Source organism: Corvus cornix, chromosome 1, assembly GCF_000738735.6.
Source record: "Corvus cornix cornix isolate S_Up_H32 chromosome 1, ASM73873v5, whole genome shotgun sequence".
Taxonomy (NCBI): Eukaryota; Metazoa; Chordata; class Aves; order Passeriformes; family Corvidae; genus Corvus; species Corvus cornix.
The window spans coordinates 107,558,308-107,580,087 of NC_046332.1; the positions used below are offsets into that span (position 1 = coordinate 107,558,308).

Below are 21,780 nucleotides of genomic sequence, written 5' to 3' on the forward strand. Positions count from 1 at the left end.
CTCTATGCCTTATGCCATGTTTGATAAAAAGCAAGTTATAACTCCAGGCGCTGTGTGTGCCTCCTCAAGCCATCGGTGCAATGTTTTGTGGTGCCACACCAGGGATTTTGACCATCTGCAATCCGTCTGTTGCCACGATTCTTCTTCATACCAATTCCTAAAGAAGCCTTTTCCAAAGGATTTATAGAAGAGCTTTCACTCTGGTTTTCCCTTCACGCCTGCCTCCTTTGTTGGCATTTCTGCTTCACATGCAGCCCTGCACTGGCTGCCAAAGTCCTGCTGGGAACCTGTCCTCTGCCTCCCACCCTGCTCCAGTGCCTGCTTCCAGCACATCCCACTTAAAAGAGCCTTTAGGGATTACTCCACAAGCAGCTAGAAATAAATATAAGAAACATAAAATGTCTGAAATGAGCCTTTAATAACACACTGCAGACACTGATGATTTGGCCTAGTGTCTTTCAAGAGTTGCAATCTCAACTGTAGCTCACTGTGTCATACAGGGGGACACTATCAATTATGTTGGGTTTTCTGCCTTACAGATGGTATGAGGTCCTCTTCAGTTTTTTGTCAATGAAAAAATTTATGGGATTTTTATCATCAATTATTGTTTCTTACAGCCTCAGCTCTGGAAAACATCAACACTAAATTATGTTGCCCATGCAGTTCAGAGAGCACCCTTTGCTGCCACGTGGGATTTAGCCAATCTACATGTATTGGGAGGTGTCAGACTAACAAAAAGTGATGCAGCTTCCCAAGTTGCATGGCAATTTTATATTTTTGCTAAATTTCAACTGCCCTTTATTCCATCTCTGCTGACTCTCCTTCTGGAACTCCTGATGGAGGAAGGAGTTTCTCCCCATTTTAATTTGCTGGATACTGTGGTTCAGGCTGGGACTGCCCAACAGTGATTGCACTGCATTGCACAAGCAGGCAGGTTTTGTATTTACTGGTTATAAACCAAAACTGTAGTAATCTTCTGGTTTGTGAAGTTCCCATGTTAGGAGTTTGACAATCCTGCCATAAATCTATTAGACTTGTCAGCTTCCAGGTTTCTAATCAGCCTCCAAAAGGCCCCAAATTAGGGTCCTTCTGCATTCATAGAACTGTATGCTGGATACACAAAATTTGTCATCATTAGTATCTCTTCTGACACAACAGCAAACTTTTTCCTCTTTAAGACATTACAGGCCAAGTATAACAAATCTCATTTTGTCTGAAATGAGCTTTGGCCTCTACTTCTACTCATCACATGTTCAAGCATTACCACAGCACACCAGAGGATAAATACTCAGTACACAGAGTTCCTCAGTGCGGCAGAGATTCAGTGGATGGGCAATTGCTTCTCTGTGACTTGATATCCTGTTTTGTGTAAGAATGTGTACAGTACAGGGAAGGGAGGGAAAAAGGCAGCAACTCTTTTAGAGCAGCAGATCACAGAGCAAGATCACAATGGTTTTCTGATAAACTGAAGTTACCCTCATTTTTCTATTTTTTTGTCATACAGCAGATGTTTAGCTGATCTTAACTGGAGTACCATCAATGCAAGAAGTCTTGTTTTCAACATACACACAAATGTAGATGCTAATACTGTGCATAGACTAGGAAATATGTGTTAGAAGTAGTCTTAATTTTGAGCTGGATCATTCTCTTAGTGCCTCTCACCCTGGCACTGCACATGTATTTGTACCAGTACGAAGGAAGGGACAGCACTTGGTTGGGACCTACTGGGAAATGAGGAGATGTCTCTTTTTGCAGTACTGCATGGCAAAAAGTCAGGCCTGACTGGATGAACATATCCCTGCTACCTTGACAGTATGCTTCAACCTCAAAAGTGACCAAGTTGTGTAATATATGTGTACTTATATATATTTTCCAGAAGACAACACAGTGTTGTGTAACTTGCTGGAGCTGATTCTCTCTGCCAATTGCAAGCAGAGAGTGAGGCTAGAGTTTCAGGTTTGTCTCCACTTCAGAATATACTGCAATGGAGATACACCTCAAAAAGCTTTTTAGAAGTTTGCTTAAGAAAGCAAACCTGCTAGAAAAGCATTGATTTGTGTTGAATTCAGCTGCTCAGAGGTACTTTTGCCAGTCTCTGAACAAACTTGAGAACGACTGTGCTGCATTTTACATACTCTCAGTGACCACCTGTGCTAGAGTTCACAGTCCTTCCTATCTGAGCACACATACCCAGCACACCTAATCAGCTCAAACAGTCAGCAAGGCTGAGTGACACACCTAATATTTAGCCAAGATAACCATCCCTTTTATAAGGGCTCCACAGCTGCGTTGCTCAAGCTGGGGTCTGCAGGAGCAGCCTGGGAATTCTAGTCAAGTCAAGTGGTGACCAAGTGGCAAACACCACCTTCCTGCAATTCCCTGCAGCCCCAGAGACCTGGCTGGAAGGATGAGGGTACTTTTCTTTGTTCAGCATTTTAGTTGATGCTTCCTGAAAGTGTACAATCAAGTAAATTGTATCATTGTATCATCACAGTGGAAGTAAAAAGACACAAATTCTCACAGCTTGGGAACTGCCCCTTTAATTCCTGGCAAGCAGAGTATCTGGGCAAAATATTGGTAATAAGCAGTCAGAGCCATTAACTTCCAACCAAAAAAATTATCTATTTATAAACAGTTCCATGTATACCACATGTTGGTGTCAGAATAGCACTAGCATTGCTGAGTACTGACAGGTGATGCTTTTCTGAGGCACTTCAAAGATTAACCAGAAAACTGGCATGAGAGCACCAGAAAAAGGCATGAGTGTAGAAAACATGGGAAAGCTTTATGATAACTGGTTTGCCTGCTGAAGCTGGAATCACCCTGTAACTGAGAAACAGCTTTAAACATGGGTAGCTCAGTAACTTGAATTGCAGGTCAAGTGCTATAGCATGAAGGAAAGAAATAAAGTTAGTAGAACAAAATGAAGGGCAATTCTTTCCAGCCACTATTAATTTCTCGTTTTTCTGCTTCCTTGTCAGACCAGATGAAAGGACTGTGCTCCAGAAGATACCTGAGTTAGTCTGACAAAAAGTGCAACCTCTCTGTACAAATCCTGCTCCTCGGTATTTCTCAAATTTTCTTAAGTATTACAGGTGACTTAAACTCCTCGTAGCAAACACCAGCAAACCTTCGGTGTGAAGCTGTCAGTGTAGGCACACCAGAATGTTATTACTGTAAGTAACTAGAAATAACCATGTTATGACAGCTTAATTTCATGTTATGTCAGACACAGCAATGGCATTCCATATGATCCAAGGTTTCTTTGAATGTTACTTTTAACGTTGCAATTGTTCTAAAATATAAGGAATCTAGCTCCATAGTTGCATTTATAAAAGTGCATCCTCAAGCTCAAAGCTCCTCTATTTCAGTCTGGGTCCAGACTTTTGGCATTCTCTGTGGGTGAATTCTCAACCATATGAGGTATGCAGTATTAGATGTGCTTCTTGGTTGCTTAAATATCCCAGAGGCAGAGCACTTCTCTTAGCTTCCCAAGGGTTTGTGCTCCCAATGAAAATTATAAATCAATATTCCAATGTATACATTTCACTCTTGTTTATTCTACAAAAAAATCAATGGAGGTGCAAGCCATATACATTTCACCATATAGAAATATAAAAAATCTATCTATTAGTTTCTCATTAGTTATCAATATGTGAATTAAAATTCATCCTTATTTAACATTATTCTAGAAGCATCCATGTAACACTAGAAGTAGCAAGTGCCACAATGGCAAATATACATCTATCTTTAGTTTATACTGAGGCTATTACTACAACATTAAGACAATGCATGTGCTGGAGTGGTGCAAGAACGAAAATCTATTCCACAGCTGAAAACCCCTGCTTTTTTAACTTCTGAAAAATACAGTAAACATTTTGCCATTTCAACCTGCCTTTGCAAATCTGAATGTATCTGAAAAACTGTAATAAAATACCCAGTGAGTTTTGGATTAACTGGGGCACTCGAGTGTGCATGGTTGCACATAAAACCAAATTATAGCTTTATCTGCAAAACTGTGTCATTCCTGAAACTGAATTAAATCCATATCACGTTCAATCTCTGTCTTTCAAAAAGCATTTAGTACACATTCAGAGGGGTCGACACTTATTCAGAAACACAGGCTTTTAAACAACAAACTTTGATAAGCATTAGTAGGTCTGCACGAAACCCCTGTTAATTAGATGAGAAATACATACTCCAGGAAAGAGTACACAGTACAAAATCCATGACTGCTGGAAATTCCAGGATTTATCTCATTCTACTTATTTGGGATCAAAACATTCCTTCAGAGAGTGCATCAAAGGAAATAACCATAAAGAAAGAAGGAAATGATCTCATGTAAAACTAAACAAAGAAATAAACAAAAAGAAAAAGTGAGGGAGCGCAGCAGCAGTAGCAGCAGCAGCACACTTCAGCAAAAGTACTCACGCAGAATCTACTGGCCAGAAGTTGATCAGAGTAACAGGACTGCAAGACAAAAAATGAGGAGGTGAAGAGAAAGGCAGAAGAAACTCAGCAGCAAAATAATTACAGAAAGGTTTAAAAAAAAAAAATCACAACAACTAAAAAGCAGAAATCCAACAGACCAACATGAATGGCTGTGAAGAGCAACCAACCAAAAAGTGGGAAAAAAACCTTGAAATCTAAAATTTAAAAAGAGAAACAGAAAGAGCGAGAACAAGCTGCGTGCAATTGCCATTAAACAACTGATTAAATGTGTAAAAAACCAAAGGGAACTGGGTTAAGTCACTGATTTCTCCATGTGCATCATTACTGCTTTTTTTTTTCCATGAAGACATCAAAGTCATTTAGTAAGACTAAATTTATAGGCTGAGAAAAGAAGAAATCATCTGGCAACCTCACAAACATGGTAGCCTAATTAAAAAAATAAAACCAAGGAAAGATACCCATTTGGAAGAAAATAAAAATTTAATGAATGTATCATTAGCCTCCAAATTGCACATCAAACTTAGAAGCCTGTAAGACTGCCAGTAAGACCGTGAGTATTTTTTTTTGCTAACTGAAGCTGAAGTTCCTGTACAAGGACAGGTGAAAGCAGATAAAGGCAATGGCAACTGGAAGCCCAGCTTGTGTTTTCCTGCCAGCCGAGGTAAACAGAAATGAAAGACATAAAGAGGCTTTATGCATTTAGGAAGTGAAAGGAGTTGGCACCAGCTGGGGAGCTCAAATAGTGTACCAAATGAATTGCTACTTAGATACTTCAGAGCTACTCACGTTTCCATGTTGTCTCCCTCCAAGACAGTCTGCACAGGCAGGTAGCCCATTCGTGGGTGCTTTGCAAAATATCTTTTTGTTCGAAATTTGTTTTTTAGTACCTTGGCAAAGTCACGGACGTCTTCTCCTGAAGTTGTCTGAAAGCCACAAATCACAATGATATCATCTCTCATGAGGTTGTCCCTGTTTTTCAGTTGCCTCTTCCTTTGCAGGATCACTTGGAAGAGCTGTGATCACACCAAGCAGAGCTGCCAATGGCTTGAGCCCCAGAACAGCAAGTTTTACTTGTCCATCACCGTCACCTTACAATGCACTACACAGACACTGCTAGTGGGGAGGAAGGAAGGGAAGGGAAGAAGCTCCAAAACCCTCTGACAGGTTCATGCCTCACCTCAGGTGATCTCAAGAAGACAAGCAATAATTAGATAAGAATTTGTCATTTCCTCACCTGGCTGGGGGCAATTCTCTGCCTACTTTTGGTTCAGCACTAAAATGGCTGTATTGAAGGACGCACAGCCAGTCCGTGTGTCCAGCTGGGTGCTTAACTGTCTGGATCTCAACTCTTACCACATGCCTGTCATCTCCATCTCATGGACTTGTCAGTCCATGAAAATCTCCAGGTACATTTTCTTCCCAGTTTCCCTCCTCAGCCTTCTGTGCCATTAATATTTTGACCAAAGGGAAACAAAAAGCAGGTGAGAGCTGCTGAAAGCTCTCAGATCAGTTATTTCTTCCTGCACCTGTTCAATGTGAAGCTAGCAGGCATTTAAGATCAATACTCTGAGGAGAGAACAACTTGCATGAAGTTTTCTACTCCCTTGCCTGCAGCAGGCTTCTCTTGCTGCTGTAGAGACCAGCAGAGGAGCACAATGTAGATTTAGAGTCCTAAAGACCAGAAAAAGCCAGGCAGAGTTTAAAGGATGTCTGCTGTGAAGATGCAAGACTTATTGAGAGCCTGACGAAGAATCGGGCAATTTCCTGATGAATTTTAATGTAAGACTTCAATTACCTTAGTCAGGCTGCACTCCCTTCTCTGAACCTTGCAGAAACACTAAACCCTGAAGTACTGTTCTTTTACAGTAAATTAAGTTCCTCCTGACCCACATAACAGTATTTCTTCTCCAGTGTATCTAATTTAAAGAAAAGAAATGAGGGAAAAGTTAATCTTTCTGACATTTTTACTGAGTTCTATGACTTCTGCTTAGAGGGGAAGGATGTGCTGGAACCTATCAGTCAAGCCAACCTTAACAGAGCTTTCAAACAAAGATACATAGATTTTTAAAAAGTAGAAAAATTAAGGATGGTTGAAAAATTATCTGCAGAAAGACTGAAAAGGCAAATATTATCCCTGTACTTATGACACCTACGAGCTTCATGCAGAGCTGGAAAGAATTTGGCTCCCTTTCTGGTCAGTCTGTTTGGCAGAAAAATTCAGTGACTGGCAGAGAAGTGACACAGCAGAACCTATGAGCCAGTACAGCAGCATCTGTGTTTTCAAGGAACAGAGATAATGCTTAGTACTATCAAGTATCCCTTCCATAATTCATCAGAAGTAAAGACATTTGGCTAAGGGAGGGATGAAGTGTGCCCAGACCACCCAGAGGACTCTGGAAAGGAGATTTACTGAGGTGGCTCCCCACCCATGCCCCCAGAGGAGGGAATTCTCTCTGCTGAATTCCATCTGCAATGCCTGCCAGGAGAGCTCCTAACCAGCTTGTCATCAGGAGAGCATACAGAGCACATCAGCTGGAAACACAGAAGAACTTTCAATATTTAATCTTGGTATAAAATAGATGAAGCACAGCTTTCTGTCCAGTTGCTCACCTGTGCCATTTATAACCATTTATTAATGCCCTGTTTCTGATGTTGAGAACACTTTCTATTGTATTGAACTGTAATTTGGATTAAGTGTTTTCAGGTATGATTAGCAATGAAACATTCTTTGCCTCAACCTTCCTGGGACTGTTCTCCCCCATCTCTACCCCGAATCTTTTCCATGATAACTAAACAGCAAAATGCTGTGTTTGCACAGAAACATCCTGATCTAGCTGGTACCCCAAGAATCCCAAGATGAAAATATATCTTCTACTGACAACTAAAAGCATCAGGCACCTCTCATACGATCCAACTGCCATTTAAAAAATATTCAAGGAGCACAAGAAAGGCAAAGAAAATGTGATTATTATGTGGACAAGATGATAAACTGAGGCTATTTTCAGCCAAACCTTCTGATTTACTCCACAGATGTTTTATTACATATGATTTTCAGAGTAAAATCATCCAGACCAAAATCCCCAGCAGAACTGGTTTATGAGGAAGAAACAGTGGAGTTTCAGCATCCCAGCTCTCTTAAATCAAAGCAACATATAGGCAGCTGGGTTGAGCATGTTCCAAAACTATTCTGAAACCAAACTATTTCATAAGAAATAGTTCGTTTTATTCACACAGGAATAGCTTTACCATCAGCTGACTTTTCCCAGTTTGGTGTAAGAAAGTGCCCTGCCAACCCACCTCCCCAGACCTCAGCCCTGAATGGAAACTCTAGACGTAGACAGGTCTATCAGTTTGACACACTTCCTCCCAAAAAGGCATTTTTTATGTTCGTGTGTCACTGTTAATTAAACCCTAACAGAAAAATCATCCTGCATTTACATCTCAGTCTAGAAGTTGTCTTCTATGCTTTGTTTGAAACCTCTTTAAAAGCCGTATCTCTTTGAACAATAAATTGAGCTGTGTTGCTTTCAGGAATAATTGTTGCAATTTTTCTGTCTAAATGAAAATCAGGCAACTGCCTTGCCCTTATTGTGACTCAACCTTTTGCAAGAGAGGGAAAATTATCACATCCCTCAGGTATTTAGCATGAGTTCTCAAAACTCCCCTAAGCAGAATTAAAGACTGCAGTGCTCAAAAGTTTCTTGATACTAAGAGGGAGGGAGAATAAAAATATCAGAACCCTTCAGTGCGCACATCAAATTATTGCAAAGATACTATCAAAGAAGGCATCACATGTCTTGTGTCTGCCAAAATACATTTTAAGGGAGAGATTAGTGTGGAGGAAGACTGATAAATGCTCTGCCACCTGCATACTCTTTTTCATTTATTTAGAAAACAATTACAAACTAGACATAGCTTCAGTGGATGTTCAGTCCCCCAGTACTTGGGTAAATTTTTTGTAAGAGCAGCAACACAAAAAAACGTGGGGCTTGCTGTGTGTCACATTCGCTTCCCCCTCCACCGCAGTTAATCCTTCTCTAATTCAACTGGCTGCTTGTGCAGCCAGGCACGGCACATTAGCATGGGTTGCTGGAGTTCAGGGAAAAATCTCCTGGCTGTGAATGGTTCTTTATTCTGAACCAGCAAGCTGGACGTGGTGGCAGGTTTTCTGTTCACCACCATGTCCACCTCTTAGTAATCCGTGATCTCCAGGGAGAACACAAACCTGCTGGATACAGCATTGCAGTGAGTTGCTGCAGGCTGGAGGTGGGCCTCATTATCCTTTTTTATTTCTCTTTCCTCAAAACACATCAAAAGGATAAGAAAATAGTTGGAATATACTGGTTTGTGCACTCTGTGCACCACTCATGAATCTCCCGTGTTGTTTATTAGCAAGGGTAAGAGCGGCAAAGTGCAAAGCAAACCTGCAGCCAATCCAGGAAGGAGGGATTCAGCTGCAGGTGGAAGGGAGGCTCCCGGGCACTCGGTCAGTCGCTCACTCACCCTGCCTACGATTCAGATCATGAGATTCTGCTCTAGGAATGCCTGCAATGGAGAAGTCTGTTCAGGCCTGCCCGGGCAGCGCCAGTGACTCCCTCTGCCTTGTGCAGCAGTTCAGGCAAATCGCCTTTCCAGCAACCTCAGTCCCTGGGGGACAGCGCTGAAAACCACAGCCAACAAATACTGAGGAAGAGCCAGCAAATCTGCATTGGCTGCCCTTGCAGAGATTCCCATGAAATACTGCCACTGAAAGGTAAAAGTCAATAGATAATGCAAGTAACTATCTGTAAGTTAAAACTAACAAAAATTCTGGATTTGCTTCACCATAATATTTTAGGGGAATAAATTTTTTTCTCTTCTCTTTAAATGTCTAGGAAAAGCTGAGAGTCTTTACTTCATTTTGGCCATGCCTTTTTGCTTGGATGAAGATGTAAGGACTGTTCATATAATTTTATGAGGCTAGCCCATGTATAATTTTGATGCTTTATTTTCACTATTTATGACTACCAGCAGATGAAAGACTAGGAATCATCCTATCTCACCAGGAAAGGCTGGCCAGAGTGCACTGCTTCAAGACCAGCACAAGCAATAGCAAAAGCAGCTGAAAGCTCAGTCTTGCTACAAGGTGGAAGTTTAACTTGAGAGCGCCTCTAATTTATGCCCCTTTGTACTGGTCCCGAGAGGCCGAAAAGAAAAAGAAGCACACTGAGAGAGAAATGCAGAATTTCCTTTGCCAGCTGTCAGGCATGAAAGAAATGTTTATGTAAAACCAATTACTTTGGGAGCCGTGAAAGAAGGGTGAAGACCCTGACCACACCATCACTGCAGCACACCCTGCACTGAACACCCAGGCTTCCCCCTTCAGAAATGAAATCCAACTGGCAACCTTGAGATCTTCCCTGGCATTTTACATCATCAAGTGATCATACCATATTTACATGGTACAAAAGTACCATGAAATACTGAAGAACTTAAAAATGCAACCATAGTGTTGTGGGGGACAGCAAGTGAAGTGGCAACCTGCTGAGGAAAGGAGGAAAAAAAATCACACAGTAATATGGAGGAAACCTTGGGACCTAAGATACGAATGAGTATTTGCACAAATCACGTGCTTCCAGCAGGATCCATAAAGTGAGCTATGGCACTGAACATGAACAAGTTCATTAGCACACAACAGTACCTTACGACACAGAATTGTGCAAACAGTGAGCTTCAATTTGCTTCAAACCATTGGAGTATCCCTGGCTAAGCATCAAAAATTGCTGGCATGTATAGTATATAAAACGAGATTTAATTATGGGGGAGGGAAGAAAAGGCATCCTAATGCTTCATTACCTTGCATATAGGAAAAGAAGCTTTTCCTTTCTATGTAAGAAGGGACAGTTAAGGGTCAGTAAAACAGCTACTTACTGGTGTGCAGTATTCCACCATGGGATAGTGCATTTTGTGACCTTTTGCAACACGGCCAGAGAAGAAGCAACTTTGGCAGATGTCATAGTTAAAGTGCTTTAAACTTCTGTACCTAGAAGAGGATAAAAAGAAAATTCACGGCTTCAGAGCCTTGTATGTGACTGCTTCGTATCAGCCCATCAAGTTTTCTGTGTTAGTAAATTCTCTTCCATGAGATGTCACACGGTGTACAATGCCCAGCAATACTCCTCTGCCCTGAGGGACAGGTACTGCTGCTTCAGATGTTTGTCAAAGATCTCAATCTTCAAAAACATTTCTAATACTGGGCAAAAGAGAAGATTTCTACACATTCACTCACGTGTAACATAGGAAAGACACCACCATACTTTTTATTTCTATAACACTAACTTCAGATCTTTTGCTCTTCATCATGATTCTTAAAACAGAATGACCTCCAGGAGGAAAATTCAAGAAAGTAATACCCTCTCAGTAAGTCACTCTGGCAAGCCCCTTGTGTCCTTCCTAACACCTCTATAAAAACAATTTTCCTGTAGAGCATTCCATCCATGCAAAACTCCAAATGCACTTTTGGGCCATCATTTAATCTCATCAGCTCTGTGAGGCAGCTAACTGTTGTATCTGCTGTGCTGAAGTGGTTGAAAGAGCCGGAGGCATAAGGGTTGTCTTGTTCCAAATACATGAAGCAGCTCAGCCACAACGACCTCAAAAGAACATTGTTTTACATGAACTGGGTGCACAGTATTAGCTTTCTAAAAGCCTTCCAATACAGTATCTTTTTGTCAAGTGTGTACACAGGGTTTCAATGACTTGCAAAGACTGAGAAAAAAATCTGTGACAGACAGATTCTACTATCATGATAATAGATTTGTTATATAAATTTAAGAGACAGATGACATCAGTCAAGTAAAATTAGACACAACACAGAGCTCCAGTGTCCACTTCCCAAGTTCTCGGTGCTTTCAACAGACTATCCATTCACTTGCCATCCTTTGATTTTTCCAAGGGCCACATTTTTCATTTCCACCTACTTGTCTTTGGCTGGTTTATACAAAACTGTGTAAGTAATACAGTAGCTCACAAACCGTATCTGGGAATGGGAAAATCAGACTTTGTGGATGTACTGAATTACTCACATCCAATCCATAGATCTTCCTCAGTAATATTTATCACTTCCCAGTTAAGGTATTCACAGGGAATAAAAGCAGGAGGAAAAGAATTTAGATGATTAGAGCAACAGCCTCCAATTCAAAACAAAGCAATAAAAACCTTCATTATTTCCCCCGTTTCCCAGTGGCTGTGAAACTATAGCAGAAAGCACTGCCTCACTACATGCATAAAAGCAACATTCATATGCTTCCAGGTTAGGGCAAAATGATGGCTTTTTTGTGTAGCACTGCTTGCTGCTGTTATCTATCTGGGTTTTGGAAACAAAATTACAGAAAGCTCTTTGTAAACAACACGATAACATAGAAGGAGAAATGCCAATGGTAAAAGAAGACTGTGTGTAAAAAGGGCAGAAACCGTACAAAGCAGCTATTTCGAAGCAAAGTGATAAAACAAGTCTAGGCATAATTGAAAGTGAGTATTTACTTAGCCCTTAAGTGGCTTCTAAACAGGCACACCAACACACAGCCATTTTACAACACAGTGACTTATTCATTGCCATAGTAACCACAGTGTCAATCCAGATGTTTAAATAGACCAGCAACATTTCCCCCACTCCAGGTTAATGTTCCACCAACATTCTTTTGCTGAGAAACGCACATGTAGCTTTTACATGCCTGAGAATTTTCAAGGCACTTCCTGCTTTATACTATAACAGAAAGGAATTCATTAGGATCCAATTCAGAAAATGGAACTCCATAGGACACACTGAATGTAAGGCAAATTGTGTTGGTTGTGCAATCCAACAAGGCTTTTGTTGAGGCATGGAGAGACTGGGACACAGAGGAAGGGCCATATCTTAACTTGTCCTCTTCAAGCCTCACATCACTGTACCCAGTCTAGGTGCCACTCTCCCTCATGCCCCCATCATAATTATTTTTTCCAACAACAAAAGGCATATAAAATGAAGCTCCTGGTTTGCCTGGCATCAGGCAGAGCTCTTGATCCACAAAGCAGAAGCACATGGGACTGAAAGGGAGCAAGTCTGTACCTGAATCCAATAATGGGGCACTCCTTACAGATGTTACACTTGGCTTGGTGCTTGGCGGTCTCAGCAGCAGCTACCCTGTGCAGGACAGGCAGCCACACCATGGACTGTGGTTCCAGCCTCATCCAGTCCAGGAAAAGGGCTGCTTCAATCTCTGGTTTGTTGTTGGCCTGCAACACAAGGGGAAAAGTGACAGGGGCTGAGCACAACTGATCTGTCTATTCACCATCTAATAAACTGTTCAAGCTCTTTGCTTCTTGTCAGCTCCGTATCTCTTCTCTGCATATACACCAGCTTTTCCCCCAGTCCAACTACTCATTAAAAAAAATAAAATAAAAAAAAAAATCCCCAAGATCCTGCCTTCAAGCCAGGAACTGAAAACTATTATTAATATTTCACATCTCTCTTTCTCTTATTCCCTATTACATTAGACAGCACTACCATATCCTTTGTCACAGACAAAATCATCCACTTACAGGATCACCTTTGATGCCTGATCTCACATTCCCTGTCTCTCTTATCTCAGCCTGCATAGCACTGCTTCTCACCTATTTTAAAAACTTTTATCCAAGCCCTAAAAATTGCATATCTTTTGATCAAAATTCCTCTCTCCTTAACATCCTTCATTATCACACTGACCTTTCTTCATAATGCACATGTAAGAAAATAACTCAAATCCCTCTCAAGCCTGTTGTTGAACATGTAAACCCTCAGCCTCCTTAAATGCCTCAAACCCCCTCTTCTCACCAGATCTTCTTTAAATTTCCCATCACTGACTGCAAACACAATGCAGTTCTGTCCCACAAAATACAATCCTCATATTCCATTACATCCCACACTCATCTCTGCCAACAGCAGAAGAGCCTATGAATGCTTCACAGCAAACCCATTCCTCTGCTGCCTTCCCATCCCAACCAGTGTGACATTTCAGGTATCTCTTCCATGGTAACTTCAAGGCAGCTCAGCCACTGAGCCACATCCCATTGTGCCACCCACCATGCACACCCCAAAAAATGATACATTGTCCCTACCCGGAGCACCCACAGTATGGAAAAAGAAAACAGAGACAAAACCCACAAGAAAACAGGGGACAATAGTGATCTCTGTGCATGGGCAGAGGTCACGCTGCACCAGCAGGCTGGACACTGCAAAGAACAGTGCAGAACAAAGGCAAGGAGCATCAAAAGGCATTTAAAGGAAAACAGTGGAATGACGGAGCCTGTGTTTACAGGAAACAGCTCTCCATCATGCAAGGTGTCACTAAACCTGCACAAAACTGGTCATCTGAGAACCTGGGAGATGGTTTCAGTGCTGAAAGCGAGGTGATGGATCAGGTGGAAACCTCAAGGGGCTCACGGGAGAGTGGGAGAAGGGAGGACGTGTCAGCACAAGGAACAGCCCAAGTGATGAAGAAGGATACCATCGTGCTCTGTTTCTCTAAACCATCACTACATGCTAATTCCAATTCCTCGAGACATTTCCTTCCATGCTACCCACAGCAACAGAATATTTATGGTCTGAATATATTTAAATCCTCTGTTTTCCCTTTTCTCTAGGCTTTCAAATACATCTCTCAGTGGGCCAGTCTTTTATATTTTAAACTTCACAAGGCTGACTGTTTTCCTTTGTGGCTCCAAATCTATTTGAAGCATTTAAATAAATAATAAGCATTAATGTATCATGTACATGAACCAAGATGAATATGGGATTGAGTACTGGGGATTTTTATGCTTGCTCTCAGTTATTTTTCCAGTTTCTCATGAAATCTGAGTTTAGTATAACCTAGCTAAAACCTTATTCCTTATATAAGGAATATATAAAATAACAACAATAATTATATATTTAATGAATAATTATATTTTTATATTAATAATTATATTAATATATAATAATTAAATATAGTTAATTAATAATAAGTATTAATAATAATAATGAAACCTTAAAACCTTATATAAAAATGCTAGCAATGAATTTTGATAAAGAAAATCACAACTGTTCTGCAGGACAGAGAGCTATAGGGAAAGCCAATCAGTTATAGTTTTGTTTTTTGTTTTCTTTTAAATCTAACACTGTTTATAACCTTGACAAACAAATTAACTGATCAATATGTGAAGGCTAAGAAAAATGCAGTCTCCCAGACAGAAACTCACAGAAAAGATACAGAATACAAACCCTGTAATATGCCTGAATAATGCATTGCATTAAAATTGACTTAAAATACTGTTGCAATACTTAATTTCATTAGAAACAAAGATTCTTGGTCAGAGCTTCCTTCTTGAGATGCTAGTTTGGGAAACCATATAATGACTCCTATGGCTACATTTGGGATCCATAAACATGGACTTCTAGTATAGTCATTAACATCCTTTTTTTGGTGTTTAGGGTAAAAACATCAAATCAGAGCATATCTACAATTATTCAGATAAAGTCCTTCACAATTTGATATTCACTAAAGGATTACATTAAATGGAATACACACCAAAACACTTCTGAAGACTTCTGCATTAAACCCTAGTTCTCTGTTTTTTCACGTAGCTACAGAATTTAGGAAGTTCCCCCCAAAATAAAAAGAGAAAATCAAAAGCACAATAAAGTCCAGTCAACACTGGCAAAAGAATTTGTTCAGAACAGTGAATACTGCCTTCTGCCACAGTACATCAGTGAATTCAGTCGAATTAAATTAATTCTGGAACTCCTAAGTGAAAGGCATGTTTATAAAATATGACCATCTATATTTTCAGCTGGAAGGCAGGGCAATAAAGGGGCAGAGGAGAGGCTTTCTGTGACTCACTCAGGGATCCAGCTTCAGCCAGCAACTACACTGGCAAACCATTACCCTGCCTAGCAGACTACACTTTCTATACAGCGGTCCTCTAAGCCTCAAAAAAAAAAAAAAAAATTAAGAGGATCTCTTAATATACCATTCCTAATAGAAAAACATGAGGTGTATGGAAATGCTGCAGTGCAAGCTGCAGTCAGAATAAGAATGAGCCGCTCAAAGCACTGCTCTCCACTTGTAGCTGCTTTAAATTTGCAGGGAAAACGCTGCAGCAATGAAAGACTTTCTGTAACACCCAAAGATCTATTTTAATTTTACAGTCACTGTCAATTGCCAGCAGTCCCAATAGCTGCCTAGCCAGAGCTCCGTATGGCGGCTGTACAAAACCTGTGCTCAGAGAGATTAGGTGCATTAAAATGTATCAGAACTGGTTCTGAATTATATTACATGGAGATTTAAAGCCACGTGGAGAAAAGCTGGTCAGGGTCAGACACTATAGGACAGACACTTCTCGACTGCTCCCCGAGCTGCTATTACAATTTTTTAATAATCTCTAAATCCAGTAAGGCAGCAGCTGAAGATTTTACATACGGGAAAAAGGCTGAATTCATACAGTTCATATCTGAAGCAACAAGATCAAGCTGTAAAGAATATTAATGGTTCTTCTCTTGAACACATTTCTGTGCAACTCCCAATTTTTATGGTAATAACAGAGTGAATCATAAAGTAAAATTCATTAAGGCCTTTCCAGCTTACAAGTAACAATTTGTTATGGAGGACATTCAAATTCATTATGTTCCAGACATCTGTTTTTCAGTATTTATTTTGCAGAAACAATGGAGGAATAGGAAGTTGGGTGGTACTAGCATCTTTATGCAATACTTGGGAGATGAGTTTTTTGTTCTTCCCTCCCTCTTCCTCCAGCTAGTAGTTGAAAAAATATTCTATGCTATATTAACTTTATCTGTCCATAATAGGAAATTTGCTCCAAAATACAGTTGGAATTTTACATGAACAATGTGGTATGTTTTTGGACTGAGTCAGATAATACAGCAGAAATTTTGGATAACATTTCTGATTAGCTATATTCTGTTTATGCAGTGTAGGAAATTGACCAGAAATAAATTAACATTGTTAATTTAATGATGTTTTTCATCCCAGGTGGAAAGCTTTACATTAGCAAATATTGGCTTGGACAAACCAAACTGAGGGATGGGATTCTTATGACTTGTTAAAGTTTAAAAATGCACAGCAGCCAGTAACAGCAACCCTGTCTCCCCAGAGTCAGACCTAACCCTGTTCACCCTCGTCTTCCACTCCTGTATTACATTGGATTGCACTGACTACGCCAATCAATGTTTTTAGTGTTGTGGCAAAGAATAATAAAATAAAAGAACATGAACCCAGAACTGAATTGGTGTAGTTTTATATCATCCACACTTGAACACCATCTTCCTGATCCCCATCCCCTAAACCATTTTAAAATAGCTCTTGAAAGCAGTTCACTTGTAGGACTCCTCAAGACTGACTCCAAAGTCAGGCACAGATTCACAAAATCCTCCTGAAATGAAACCAGCATTGCTGTTTTATGACATTTACAGCACAGCAGCTTGAGGAAGGATTTGCTAGTTCCCTCTGGCCAGCTCTCTCTTGTCAGAGCCAGAAGCAGAAGCAATACCCTATGAATAAAAACAAGGGCTGCCTGAATCTCTTAAAAGAGATCGAGCCCCTCAACAGCAATACTGCACTTGAAACTTATTTTCATATAGACTTGTATATATAACTACATATAGTTATTTGTACACAGTACTGGTATTTCCTAACTGCTCAAAAAATAAAAGCAATAAACAATGCCTCAAGAAACAACTGTCCAACCAATTCAAATCACAGCATTTATGGCCAAAGTCACTTTTAGGATCCTGGACTAGGATTTGTAACACCCAAACGCCACCTAAAAGGACTAACAGCTCTATTTTGGATTTTATTTGCCTGAGTAAATACACCAGATTTGGACACACTTCAGTGGTTTTAGAAAGCAGGCTGATCTTGCCTTACCAGTGGTCAAGTACAAATCTAATGATGAAGACGAGACAACACAGAATATTAAAATACTTTGCTTCACCAAAATGAAGCAAAACAAGGGTTAAAATACATGTACGAGTTAACTGCACATATTTTACTACTCCTTAGCTTCATCTGTTATAGTTTTTAAAATCAAGTACTCTAATTCAAGTGTATCCTTGAAAGAAAGCATACTTAAAGGAGTTTATAACCAAGAAACAACTATCCAACATTTTACTGAGAAATGGCAAGGGACAATTTCATCTGAGCTGCACTCTGCTCTCTCATCACATTTCTTCAAAGTCCCAATGTCACAGTAACTCATCCAAGGCAGTGATGTGAATTTCTAGGTCCTGTTTACACTATATGAGGAAAGCATATTAATAATTTTCCACTGTGATTAAAAACCATGTGTCCTTCAGTCGATATCATTTCCCTATCCTGTTTACTTAAAAAACGTACCCATCAGAGAACTAAAAGGAAAGTCCTTTCACACTGCAGCAACACTGAATTCACTCAATTTTTCATGGATCTATAGATTGCTTTGATGCATTCAGAGCTTAAGCAGAACGATACAGTCTTCGAGTGCTCACTGGATTAAGCTCTTTGCTCTCTAAACTTTAAAGTATTTTTTCTTTAAAATCTCAAAGCAGAAATTACATACCCCTGCCCCAAATAGGAAAGGTGAGTCCCATGATATCCTTCCCCTCCCAAGAACTTCTACCAGCACCGTCCCACAAATGAAAAAAGCTATGGAAAGCACAAGTCAGTGCTGGGAGGGGTGAGAGGTAGTAGGACTGGAGCAGCAGCCTCGGGAGAAGGAGACCCAATTCTCAGGAGCAGAGGTGTGCAGGGCTGGGCTCCTCCCTGCCCAAACCTCATTCTCAAGGACTCACTCTTCAAAAAGCAGCAGAGATTTCCTTTGTTATCACTGGGAACAGTAAACATCCCCTTTTTTCCTGCTGCTGTGCAGACAGACAAGGCCGTTGCCAGGGCACCTAACCTAAGGGAGCTGGGAGAACCATTTCTGAAGCACACAATTGTTGCAACTCTGACATGACTGCAATTATATTGCTGGCTTATCATCACCAGAAAGAAGGAAGAAAAAAGGGAAGAGAAAAACAAAACTAAAGAAAAAGCATTCCTCAACGTGGGCGTACAAAGAAAGACTTAAATTAGTTCCCATGCAGTAATGTAAACTATGAACCCTCACAACTCTCGCTCCAGTTAAGGGAGGCTGCTGGGAGCAGCAGTACTCCCTCGCAGGCCAGCTTTTCCAGGCCAATTTCCTGGGCTGCTCTGTGTTCCTCCCCACCAGCATTTCTGTGCTTTCCTCCAGCCTGTGGATCCTGGAGCCCACCATCCTACACGGAAAGGATGTCTCTGTGTTCCCCTTCTCCCTTTCTCAAGGAAAGTTCTTATCTCTTTCCCCATCTCCATTCCTGGCTGCTCCTTTCTTTCATGCCTCATTCTACCCAGCCTTTTCATTTATCACTTCTATTCTTACTGCTGTTCTTACTGTCATTCCCTAAGAGTCCTTATTTTCCACTCCTTAATTCCTTCTCCCTTGCCTTCATTAGGGCTTTCCCTATGTTTGGATTTCTGCTCCTCTCCCCAGGACTCTATTTCTCCTCCTCATCTCAACCTCCCTCCCCCTTTCTGTGCCTCCTAGAAGATTGTCTGTTCTGCTGCAGCCCAGGTTGGAAACCACCCTTGCACTTGGAGAGTTAAAATGAAGCTTCATCCAGAGGAAAAAAGAGAGGATGACATTCCTTTTATTGCAGGTAAGAAGAAAATCTATTTTTCAGTGCAGGTAAGAGAAGGAAACCTCAGGTTTTCTGATGTTCTGATTTCTGAGCATACCAAAGGTTGTGTCCAGCTGTGCTTGGGCTATTCCCAAATATGCCAGCAGCTGGATAAGGTACAACGTTCAGCCTGCTGGCATGTCTTCATTTCTAATGACAATGTTGCTAACTCATTTTGTTCAAATAAACAGGTATTACAAAATCCAGAACCACAGAATAAGCTGAGTTGGAATGGACCCACAAGAATCACTGAGTCCAACTCCCAGCCCTGCACAGGACCATCCACAAAAGTCTTCTTCCTACTTTAAAAAAACAGGCTTGGTGTGTTTCATCACTATGATTTTTACTGTTTTATTCCTAGTATAAACACAGAGAATGGCAGCCCCCTTTCAAAAAAACCTATGATTTTGCCAGATTCCGAGGTCACCTTCCTTATCAGTTTTTCAACAGTGTTCTAAAGTGCTGTTGACATTCACTTGGGAAAACGACAGAATCCAGTGAGTCCTAATTTCTGAGGAAGGTCATTTGCACAAAATTTTGACCATGAATTTGCTGCAGCATCATTTTGTGTTTGTGTCAATTGAAAGCCCAACATGGAACTCAAGGCTTGAAAGTACCAGCGAGGTCTAACACAGCTATAAACATTACAGTCCACAGTTTATGAGCATGGGTTATCCACCCACGACACAGCCCTATAAAACATTCATTCTAAAATGGCATCTAATACAGATTAGAATAATAAAAGGTCAAGACATGAATGACAGAAACAGTAAAATGTGAATCCTGTAGAATTAATCTGTTAAAAGAAATGTGAAAAATACAGAAAGCAAATGTCCCATCACAACTGAAGTTTGTGGTGATCTTAGAATTAGATTCTTTTCACAGTCATTGTGTGTAAGCAGTCTACTTCCAAGCATTAATATTCATTGAAAACACTTGCTGTGTTTTGCTTACTACAGAACTGAAACTACTACATAATGAAACTTGAGCAGCAGGCAAAAAAGCCAACAACTCCCCCCTTCCCCAAGCAAACAAAAAAATCCCTCAGGGACAGTGAGGAGATGGGAAAAGAGCTTTCTTCCATTGTAATGTAGAAGATGCATTTAGAGTTAATCACAGACCATACATTACCTCCCCTCCTCTACCTTTTCATTAAGCAGCTGTCTTCATCTTGTGCATTCTGCTGGTAGTTATGATAAGGATGAATAATTCCCTTAACTCTCTTCCTCCCCAGATTAAATAATTTACAAGTTTGAAAAGAGCCTGCAGTTTTCTGTGTATTCCTCAACAGACAGGACATGAATTCTTTCAGAACTCTTTAAAAAATTGGCATTATCCATTCAAGGAGTGGAAGGAGCTCATCGAGCACTCCTCGCCCCTAGACAGCACTGGAGGGAGTCGCCTATTGCTCCCCTGGGCACCTGGCTGTCACTGGCAGGTACATGCCCAAAATTCAGATTAACCACTGCTGTTCACCCACATGGCAGCAATAAGCAGTTATCTACTGCTGGCAATAGGAAACTGTAAAACCAGGAGCTGCCGCAACAAAGACTTAAAACTGTTTGGAGGGTTCAGTTCCAACAGAAGCCCCAATGACAATTATCTGCTGCCTGAAATAATTCAAATACCCCTCATGAATGGAACAGTTTAATGCACTGATGGCCACTATCATCACACGACCCACAGTACCCCAATCCTCATCCCAGATTTCAATCCTCAGAAGTACGGGAGAGCTCAGAACAAAATACCAATCGGAAAATTCACAGTGAGCAAAACACGAACTTACAAACTGGAAGCAGCTTCTGACGCTCGGCTCGATGTTGCTGCCCCCGAAGGAGGCCACCTCCCCCAGCTGCCGCGGGATCTGGATGGAGTCGTGCAGCAACAGCCCCAGCCGGCGCTGGTCACAGAAGCCAGTGGAACTTGCCACTTGTTTGAACAGGTCTGGAAGAAGGAAAAGGACACCAGAGGTCAAGCATCGCTACCAGGATGCGGCAAACAGCCCAGATTTGCATCGTTTCCAAGGCCTGCAGGTGCGGTCAGCAGCCCTGGTGGACATGAGTACAAATATGACCTCAATCTGGCTGCTTCTTTTCCCAAAAACACTGGGGGTTCTCTGTGAAATGGAAGTCTAGTGGTAATTTTTAATAGCATTACTGGCTTGTACCTGGGAAGAAAGGCCGCTCTAACACAGAACCTGTGTCATTACTGATAATGGATGCAGTGACTCTGTAACAGAGCTAACTGAACAGCAGGATCTTCATGCCACAACACAGATGTCTTAAAAATAATGTTTAACGATAAAATAATTTCATACAACATAGAGCACCTTTTTAAGTCTTAGCAATAAACATACAACTCAGAGAATCCATTTCTCTTCCAGATGAGTTAAAATGATAAAAAAGAGCTCACTTTGATGTATCATGATTTTTTAATTCAAGAGAATTTCTAAAATAAAATAAAAAAATTACAGTACGACAGAACCTGCCATCCATCAGAAATTTTAATATCATATTAATTTTTTGCTTCTGAAGTTAAATGTCACTTGAAGCCATGTTCTGTTACTGCAACATTCTGGAAAAGAATCCTTACAGGACAGA

At 40.7% G+C, this 21,780-nt stretch overlaps 1 protein-coding gene across 15 annotated transcripts in view; it reads right to left on the minus strand.

The window, feature by feature from the left end:
* DMD (dystrophin) overlaps window positions 1–21,780 on the minus strand; it is a 1,178,400-nt gene that overhangs the window by 33,114 nt on the left and 1,123,506 nt on the right. For 11 of the 15 annotated variants that reach the window (XM_010394528.4, XM_019282755.2, XM_039551991.1 and 8 more), the window contains 5 exons: window positions 20,967–21,124; window positions 12,539–12,705; window positions 10,363–10,474; window positions 5,239–5,375; window positions 4,432–4,470 (listed from right to left, as the gene is read on the minus strand). In XM_010394528.4, coding sequence (XP_010392830.2) covers window positions 4,432–4,470; window positions 5,239–5,375; window positions 10,363–10,474; window positions 12,539–12,705; window positions 20,967–21,124 — 613 coding nt within the window. The remainder of the gene's footprint in view (window positions 1–4,431; window positions 4,471–5,238; window positions 5,376–10,362; window positions 10,475–12,538; window positions 12,706–20,966; window positions 21,125–21,780) is intronic. The other 4 variants (XM_039552002.1, XM_039551931.1, XM_039551911.1 and 1 more) reach the window with 1 other exon arrangement.